Genomic DNA, 10493 nt, shown 5'->3' with positions numbered 1-10493 from the left:
TAATCATACAATATATACTCTAGATTTAAACAAAATTAAATCAAAAAAATAAATGATCCAAAACTTCTCAACAAACCAATCTTTTCTTTTATTTCATGACCCAGCAGGTCCCGCCGCACCCGCTTCACGTATCAGAGGTCACGATCACCTTTTAATCATGATCAATTGATCATCTTCAAAATTAAAAAAACCGAAAAAATCAAAGAGCTTATTTGCAGATTGTGCTGATATAAATAATAAAAATATAAAATTGGCTTGAAATGAGAAACGCAGTAATATAAAAATTACAAATTTACCACTGATAGTCCTTACAATGAATTGATAAATGCTACGCTGCCCAGTAGACAGCAGAAGCAGTGAAGAAAGGAGAAATGGAAGTGTTCGTAAAAGTGTAGCCTGTAAGAAGAAAAAGTTAAAAAAACGTAAAAATAAAAGCGAACGGAAGTGGAAAGGTAAGGGCGGGGCGGGGAAAATGCTGCTGCTACTGCTCTCTGAAAACTAACATCGATGGATTCGGTTGCCGCCGGCGGTATCACCTCCGGTGGCGATGATGGTGGTATGACCGCCTCCGCCTCCGCCTCCGCCTCCAGGCCTAAACGCCCTCATCGGGCTTGCAAAGGCCCAGCCCCAGCTCTTGTTCCGGCCATGAGGTGCGCTGGCACGCCGCGCCGCAGGTAAGGGGACGGTGTCACCGCACGCATCCGCTGCCGCTGTGGCGGAAAGCCAGTAGGTGGTCATACCGAGACCAACGAAGATGCCGCCGCACTTGATTCGCTCCTTGATACGTTGCTCGTCGTCGTCGTCTTCGTGGCGGTCGCCGCGGTGGATGGAGACCTTTTGCTTAGATTCTCGGTGAGATTCCACCCGCCGGAGAGTGCAGTCGCCGAATCCATTGGAGATCCGCTCGAGAAAATCGCCGGAAAAGCTTCGGCTCCCGCACCCCACCGATCTGGATCTGGCCACCTTACGCCCGAACGAGGACGAAGCCTGGCTTCCACTTGGGCTGGCATCATCGTTTCCTGCGGAGACTTCGTCATCCTTAGCGACCTTCGGAATTTCTGATACACAGTTGCCGGCGACGGCGGACGAGGAAGAGGCTGAAGAGGTGGATCTGCGCTTGGAGATGAAGGAGGTCGGGATTGGGGCGGAAGAAGTGGATGAAGAGTAGGTGAGGGTGAGGAATGACCAGAAGCTCTTCTTCCGAGGACTGTCTGATGCATCAGCAATCTCCCCACGGGGTCGCGGAACGACTGATTTGCTTCGATTGAGTGTAGCCGATTCGGCGTTTCGATCCGCGGCCGCAGCGTTAGTGGGGGAGTGAGTTTTCATTTTACGACGGCGGTGTTTGGAGGAGAGGAAGGACATGCGGTTGGATGAGGGAAGAGCCGGAAGATCAGAGGAGGGGAAGGAAGGGGGAGAGGAGGAAGAGGAGGGAGGTGGAGGAATAGAGAAGAAGGGGTCGGAGAATTTGGAAGAGGAGACGAGCTTGCCCAGCTTCTCCTGAAGGCAGAAGGCGCAGATTCCGCCGGGGTTGTTGCGGTAAGGATGGTCACTGCACTGCATTCCTTCCCCCAGTTCGTCCGCCATTACTGCTCCTCCGCCTCTTCCCACTTTCTCTCCCATCGCGCCTCGACTCCTGAGAAAGAAAGAGAGAAGGGAGAGAGTGAAGGGACGGGGGAGAAAGAGAAATGACAGTAATGGAAGTGAAAGAGTCAGGCCGCTGTTCAGGGCTTGGAGAGGAGGGGATGAGATCGTGGAGAGGGGTAGGGTGCTCAGAGAGAAAGGAGAAGTAGCTGTCTGATTATTTGAAATTATATTTGATTATTAAATTTCGAAAAACTTAAAAACACAGGCGTTGAGGTTTGCACCCGGAGCAGCGGAGCCACGTGAAGGGCTGTATTATTTATAGACGGAGACTACAGGGAACGATAGCCAAGAAGGTTGTTTTTTTTTAGGTTAAGATATATTTATTTTATGGAATTTTGATCAAGAACATTAAAAATATGGATTTATCGAATAATTTTTCAAACAATATTTTAAAACTGTCTAAATTTATGACTTAAATATTATTGCACGTAGTAATTTTTTATATAAATTTTTATTTTTCTTAATTATGAATGATATCTTACATATAATAAAAAATTATGTTTGAAGAAATTTACTTTATTTTTATATGAAAACTCTAGAAAATAAATTAAGAGTTTTATCTTATTAAAATAACTTTCATTACTAATATTCATGTGTTAGGATGGTTTAAAGAAAATGTAAGTGAAATTAATATGTTAATTTTTAATTTTGGTGTGTTACATGATCAAATCCAATCATAATGCATGATCAAATCGATGATCATACATAATCTGCCATAGTTTAATCCATATGGCTCAATTTTGTCTTCAATTTGATGATAAATTATTACGCCGAATGTCGTTTGGAGGCCAACCAATCATAATACGTCATGTCATTCCTTCGATCTGTACATCGTCTCGGTCCCGCTCGATATTACGGCCTTGCATCGTGCCTCAATATCGCTGGCATGACTGCACCTGATTCGCCTCTTAATATAGAGATACGTTCAGCCTTGCAAATAATAATTTCTTCAATTTGATAAGTTCAATCTTAATATGACTTGTCTCATCCCAATCTTTGCATGAAAAGCGAGATTTACGGCGGTCTTGCGTCAAAATTTTAATGTAATTTGGTGAATTTTCAGTAGACGCATACAATGTATTTTTTTTTTCAGTAAGTGGTGAAGAGTCAATATTTTTAAATAAATTCTAGATTAGTTAACAAATGTTGAGAAGTTCATACTTCACCAAAGCAGAAAATCCTCCAATGGGTTCCTCATAACAGTAAAATGGGCTCCGCAAGGTTTTGGAGTTTCTGTTCATACAAAATTTATCAAATATTAATAAATTATAAAAAATTTATTCAATGGTCCAGCCTCAGACGAAGTACTTTAAAAGCGGCCGTTCAAGGTGCGAGCGAAAAGATAGTAAGAGTTAAAGCTCTGTATTAAATGGCTATGGGTGTTCCCAATGTTCCCAGTGTGCCTTACAAAATAAATATTTACCAACTAAATATAAAGTCCGGTATTTTTACGGCTTTTCGAGTAGAATTTTAAAATATCTTAAATTGTTAATTAAATAATAGCACTTCTCCAAAAATAATAATAATAATAATAAGATATTATAACTTATTAACGTCTAATTTCTTAACGAGGTATCATTGAAGATGCATTAATTAACTATATATCTGAGTTATTTATTTTTTAATATTTTATTATAATGCTTAAATTCTGTAATGATCATTTTCAGTTGACATTTTAAAAGAAAATCTAAATTATAATTGGGTAAAATATTTTTTTAAAAAAATTCTTTACTTGTGTGTATAATATTCTAATTTTTTATCAAATATTATAAATATAGTTAATAAATGAGTCGGATTTGAATTGATATATTTGACCCGTTTATTGTACTGTTTGGATTCAGATTGTTTGGACTTAGGTTGGATGAATTTCAAATCAAATCTGAACTCAGCCTGTCAATTCATTTTAACAACTTCTTATTATAGTTTAATTGCTTTATAAAATCTTAAAATATTAAATTATTCAAATTTTATTTAAATTTTTTTAATTATTTTAAAATAAAATTTTAAAAATACTGTACACATAAATATCTTTTTTTTAGGGCAGGGGTCAAGAAATTGGACAGCCTGAGCTTGCGAGGATCGGATCATTAAGAGGCATGGAACCCACAAGCTTAAAAAAATAAATTCTTATTTTGCTACAAAAAAATATCTTCTAGTCGTGCCAAAAAATGTATTTTTATTAATGTGCGTGAAAGGGTGATTTTCTTCTTACGTATGAGTGGAGGCATGTTGAGGAACTTTTATTATATCCGGTGAACGTACGCAGAGGAATATTCGGTTTTAGGCAAAAAAACGCCTGTACACCTCGGTACTCGGTACAGGCTCTTTTTTTGCCTAAACTGAACGTTCCTCTGCGTACATTTACTACTGGATAAAATAAAAGTTCCATGTTGAGGTCCCGCTAAACATCGCCCTTAAATATTACTCTGAAATTTAGATTAATCTTTCCTGTAGTAATTGATACTAATCAATATTTCACGAAAGCAAAGAGGCCCTTAAGCTTTTTTACATTTGACAAGTTAAAAAGGGTGAAAAAAATTGGTTTACACATCCTAATAATGATGATCATCAAAATTATTAAATTATTTCAAAATTAAATTTGAATTATGGAGGTCAACCTTAGAGTATAAAGGTGTTTACTTGAGTAGATCTAAAACGGAATATATGGAGTGTAATTTTAGTAGTAATAGACCTGGTGAGGGGATTGTGACTTTAAGCGATCAAGTCATTAATAAAGGTACACGTTTTAGATATCTTGGATCTATTGTTCAGAGTGATGGTGAAATAGATGGGGACATTATCAACAGAATTTAAGTTGGATGGTTGAAGTGGAGGAATGCATCGGGCTTGTTGTGTGATAAAAAAAGTATCCCTCAAACTTAAGGGAAAATTCTATAAGATGATATTGAGGTCTGCAATGTTTTATCGTGTCGAATGTTGGCAATTAAAAGAGATGCATGATACCAAGTTATGTGTGGCAGAGATGATGATGCAAAAGTGGATGAGTGGCTTTACCCTTAGAGATAGAATACGAAATGAGCATATACGTGAAAAGGTTGGAGTAACTCTAGTAGCATATAAGATTAGAGAGAGTCGCCTTAGATGCATGGTTTGGTCACATAAAACGACGCCCTTCCGATGACCTGGTTAGGAAAGTAGAGGTATTAGATTTGACTTATGTTAAGAAAGATAGAGGCAGACTTAAAAAGGCTTGGTTAGAAAATATTAAAAATGAACTTTCTCTTTTAGATTTATACGAGAATTTGACTTTCAATAGAACATAATGAAGAAAAAGAATTCATGTAGCTGACCCTATATAGTGGGATAAAGGCTTGATGTTGTTCTGTAATCACAATAAGAAAAAAAATAATAACAGGCATTCCAAAAAAAAAAAAAAAATAGTTTTGATAAATTTATAAAAAATTCACACGATTTGACATACATCTCGAGGCAATTGAAAATGGAAACTTTAGAAATTAAATTTGAAATCATATGAACTTCATTTTCAGCAAGGTCGTAGTTGAATTGAAAGTCTCAATGACACCAACCGAACGGTACCAAAGGTCGCCAAATCCGCACCTAAATGAGCTCAAATCAAACACTTGAAATATGACAGAAAATATCAAACATTAATTGAATGATCAAATGATCTCTAAATTAGAAAAGTTAATAGTCGAATCGAGCAGCTCGACGAGACAAATCCGATGAGCTGAAGATAACTCAATTGTGACATCATTAGGGTACTTAGATTTGAATAAATACTTCTTGAACTAAAGAGAACTCACTTGCATTTTCCAGTCGTCGTCGCCAATGACTATCACCTCACTAGTTATTGTCGCCAACAATTACCATCATCGGACTTCGACCTCCCAATTATCATCTCTTGACTTTCCTTCGCTAACTACATTCTCCCTGTTATTGTCACTCAACTACGATCTGAGTAGGAGAGTAAATATATTAGATTTGGACTATGTTAAAAAATGTAGTGGTTGACCTAACAAAGACTTAGTTATAAAATATTAGAAATAATCATTTTTATTAGATTTAAATGAAAATCTAACACTTAACATGACATAATGGAGAAAAATGATTCATGTACCCAACCCCATATAATAGGATAAAGACTTGATGTTGTTGTTGACTACGATATCTTGATCATGATTGATTGACTACAATTTCCATACCATAATTGTCCTCCTATGATCTCATGACCTTTATTGCTATACTATGAAAGTTTAATAACAATTTGAAAAACAAAGAAAAACACAAAGCCGCCCCAAACAGGGAAAATTATTACATCTGGTGTCCGGAGGGTGTCCGGATTTCTCCGGACACCAATCCAAACGCTCCACGTCACCCAGATACACCCGGGGCCCAGTGTATGCGAGTGACGTGGCCCATCTAGATTTGTGTCCGGATGTTCCGCTGACCGGACATAATAATTCGCCCCCAAACAGGCCCCAAGAGAAGATAGGAAGAGAGTGCCAGAATGGAACTTGCGACGGCCGTCATGGGGAGCATTGCCAGAGAAGGAGATCGACTCCAGGGAAGGATTCATAAAGGAAGATATTAGGCTTTTGCCTTTAGCTGCTAGCCTGCTATCCATTCTGAGGTTTTATTTTTTATTTTTCTTTTCTAAAAGCTAAAAATTGCTGATGTTCTTAAACAATTTTGTTTCTGAAAAATGGGGATCATGCCTCCAGACCCTCATTATAGCTTGGCCGATGAGCAGACGAATCAATCTTGCATAAAAAGGCCATGCTATAGTATCAACAAATAGAACATTAAAAAAAAGCACTTTTCATCAAACTCAAAATCACTAAGATTTTATTCGGGACAGAATTCTTATTAATTTTTAAAGAAGATTTTTAGTACAATAATATTTAATTTAAAAATGTTTTGTACTAAAAACTATTTTAAGAATTATATCTTATCCCCAAGATAAATTTCAAAACTTTCAAAAAAAAAAAAAAAGCATTTCTCTAATATCATAAGAGTATACATACAAGTGAAACAATAAATGAAGAGATTAAAACCATAAACAAAATCCCTTTAGAGATGCATCTCAAAGGCACCTCACATGCATGGCTTATCACATAGTAGCTTGCACCTTTTTATTTTCCATCAACAATAACTTGCTAAAGCAATAACCTAACTACTTTTTCCTTTCTCCTCTTCATAATGGTAAAAATAATGTTGAAAGTCAAATTTAAGGCTTCTCCTATTTTGCTTTTTAAATCAGAATCATAACTTTTTATTTGATCATTATTTTCTCTTTTGTTTTTAGTTTGTACTATGAACCTATTTTTTACAATAGTTTTAAAAAAATTCCCCTTTATAAAAACATTACAAAATAATAAGAAAATCATCCCATACGAAACCTAAATCCAATTTAAAATATTAAACATAATATATAATACTGACATTTTGATCTTCTTATCCAAGGACATAACTAAGATAAATTGATATTTACCTCTAAAACCCATCTTTCTTTATAATAAAAGTAATATTCTTATCATTTTATATTATTATGGCGGGAAACAAACTACACTTATCCAGCCTTTTTGTTACCCCAATAGCCCCTCGACCCTTCAATTATCTAATAGTTCAACACATTATTTAAAATTGCACAATATGAGACTTTCCTTGAAGCCCAACTCAGCACAATTCTAGTGAAAAATGACTTTAGGCTTACACATCAACCTTTTTTATGAGGCCTGCATCGTAGCTTAGTTGAGGCCCACCTTGAGGCGTGCCTCACCTTACTATCATGAAGCATATGCCTCATCCGATATATATATATATATATATATATATAACTTGCCTAAATCCTAAACTAAAGCCTCGAACAAATCATGCATTCATGCACCCCTAAGCCCCAACAACTTACTCTCAATCGCCTCGACCTCCAGCCCACCGCCTTCGCCATATCCACCAGCATCTTAGCCACAACGGATAATCACTTGAAATCCGCACACCACCACCACTTGCTCCTCTGAAAATTTTGGAGTATTATTCTCTTCTTTATGTTGATGAAAAATATTTATGAAAATGAAAGATAATTGAAATAAATAAAGAAGAAATATATTGAGAGGCATTAAACTCCATTGGATGAGGTAGAAAAGAGACCAATTTGTTATGTCGATGACTCAAATAAAAACCCTGTCAGTGATGACAATATAGATGATTTCTAAGTTATTGCCAATAATGTCAGATTTTTTTTAAGAATTAAATGAGTTTTAAACCGTGGTTCAACACATGGCTGATAGAATACCAAATACGTACATACTTGGGAGGCAACGTGAGAAAGGAAATCATGCAAGAGATTATTAATTATTTCAAGTAACATTGCCATCATCCAACATCATAAGTGTTAAGAACTATTTTTATTAAAAGAAGAAATAGAATAAGACCTGAAAATAAAGCAGATGAACATATTATGCACTAAATTGTCACACAAAACAAATACTACGAACAAAACAAGAAATTGTATTCTACTCATGGCAAAGTAGTGTCCCGCACCATTATTTGAAAATCTCAATACAAACGAGACCCTAAGAGAGAAATAAAGCAATGCTTCCTACCTCCTTATTTCTTCTTCGAGCGAACATTCAGTAAGAATTACACATAATAATTATGGTTGTAAACTAATAAAAAAAGAGAAATAATATATATGATTGAGACTAGGGTGCAAATGAGTCAAGCGGAGCTTGAGTCGGGCCTGACTCGAGCTCGACTTGCGAGTCAAATCCTGAGCTCAAACTCAAGTCGAGCTCAGAAGGTAAGCTTGAGCTCGGCTTGTGCCACTGAAACAAGTTCTTCAAGCTGCTCGATTCCACGGTTCGAGCTTGATTTCTTGTCCGCTTCCGCCCAACATCCCGTGTTTGAGCTTTGATTTAGCTTATGTGCCCACCTGCAATTTCGTGTGAGCCCACTTCACAATCCTAGCAATTTCACGTCCGAGCGTGCTTGCGAGTAATGGAGCCGAGCATTAATTGGATCGAACTCGAGCTCGATAATCCAACAAGCACAAAATTTTGCTCAAGCTTGAGCTCAAAACTTGATAAGCTCGGCTTGGTTCGGTTCACTGGCATTGACATATCATTCTCTCTCATTAAATTTCTCTTTATATTTTTATAGATTCAACAAAATAATTTCAGCCAAATCCCGAGCTCAAACTTGAGTTGAGCTCAGAAGGCAAGTTCGAGCTCGGCTTGTGCCACGAGCTTGGCTTGTGCCACTGAAACAAGCTCATCGAGTAGCTTGATTGCACGGTTCAAGCTTTATTTCAGATATGCTTCTGCCACGTGTCCTACGTTCAAGCTTTGATTTCACTTCTGAGCCCACCTGCGATTTTGCGTGAGACCACTTCACAACCTTAACGATTTTGCATCCGAGCCTACTGACGAGAGTAATCAAGCCGAGCATTAGTTGGATGCTCGATTATCCAACGAGCTAAAAATTCCACTAGTGCTCGAGCTTAAGCTCAAAACTCGATAAGCCCCTGCCCCCCGCACGCACACACAAATAAAAAATAAAACCACAAATAAAAAACAAAAATAAAATAACACCCATCTTATCACTGATCATGTAATTTAATCGCACTTTCCCGTAAGTTTAAAGAGTTGTTATGTAAGATTAAGTCGATGACAACAAGATGAGACTGAGTGACCCTTTTTGTGGCAAATCTGACAGATCATTTGAGGTTCGGAGGAGGTGCACGAAGATGATGTGCCGCGAGAGTAGTTTCGCCCACGATATCGTCTACCACGACCATATTGAGTATACAGAGAAAGATTTGGATAGAGCGTTGCCTGATTGCGAGTGGTTTATGCAGCAATGTTTACCTCTTCGCTAAGAAGAAGATGATATAATTGATCGAGGCTGATCGGCGTAAGCATGATTCGAATCGCGGTTTTGAAGGCTTGATAGGATGGGTATAAACCGTTTAATATGTAGAGAATAATATCCTCCGTGTCCACAGTTGATCCGGCAGCGGCGATTTGATCGACAAGGGATTTGATATCAATAAGATATTGGGTCATGGAATTCTTCATAGAGATGTTATGAAGATCGTTCTTGAACTTGATTACTTTTGAATAGTTTGAAGAATGAAATCAATGTTCAAGCGTGATCCAAATGGCAGAGGTGGAGTCAAGATTAACAAAAAAATAGAAGAATAGATGAGGAAATCGTGGAGCAAATGGCTATTACCAAATTTTGGTCGGTCAACAACCATTGATCATAGAGAGAATTGGGGGTGTTTGAACCATCGGTTTGAATCAAGAACCGAGGCGGTGCGGGAAGCATGGAGTCAAGTAATTTCTCAAACCTGTTCGCTCTTAACTGGTTGATGATTTGAAATCGCCATAGATGATAATTGTCGGCTGATAGAGGGATGGGAACTATATTCTTGAGGTTTGTGATGATGAACTTCAGCGACAATGGAATAGTAACCTCCTCTTGAGTTACCTGCTCCGGATTGTCGCCGAGCAGAGAAGAATATGAGGTGGTCATGGTCGAACACTTCTTCTCCCCGTCAAGATTTCCCTTGTATCACTCACAACAAGAACAAGAACAGAACCAGATATGGAAAAGAAGAAAGGAAAGAGCAATGTAATGTATTAACTGGATTAAACAAAACACCTAGAGGACATGTTATTTATAGACTGGTGGATAATAAGAGTTGTTGCATACACTAATAAAAGTAGCCACGTCTATAACTAAATAAGTCTAAGTAATTGTTTTGCCTTTATCCTCTAATAGTTTGAAAGTACAAAAAAATAAAAAACCTACCATATATTTTGTTTTCTATTTCTTCTATCTCTAACATGCTTTTTTCAAAC

At 37.4% G+C, this 10493-nt stretch overlaps 1 protein-coding gene across 1 annotated transcript; it reads right to left on the bottom strand.

Moving 5' to 3' along the window:
• Positions 1–260: 260 nt before the first annotated feature.
• On the bottom strand, positions 261–1971 carry LOC110114690. The gene has a single exon (XM_020847643.2). It carries the CDS (start codon positions 1621–1623, stop codon positions 499–501), a length of 1125 nt encoding a protein of 374 aa, XP_020703302.1. The 5' UTR covers positions 1624–1971; the 3' UTR covers positions 261–498.
• Positions 1972–10493: the final 8522 nt, after the last annotated feature.

The sequence above is a fragment of the Dendrobium catenatum genome, unplaced genomic scaffold (assembly GCF_001605985.2).
Source record: "Dendrobium catenatum unplaced genomic scaffold, ASM160598v2 fragScaff_scaffold_621, whole genome shotgun sequence".
NCBI classification, from domain to species: Eukaryota; Viridiplantae; Streptophyta; class Magnoliopsida; order Asparagales; family Orchidaceae; genus Dendrobium; species Dendrobium catenatum.
This window is presented reverse-complemented; position numbering and strand designations above follow the sequence as displayed.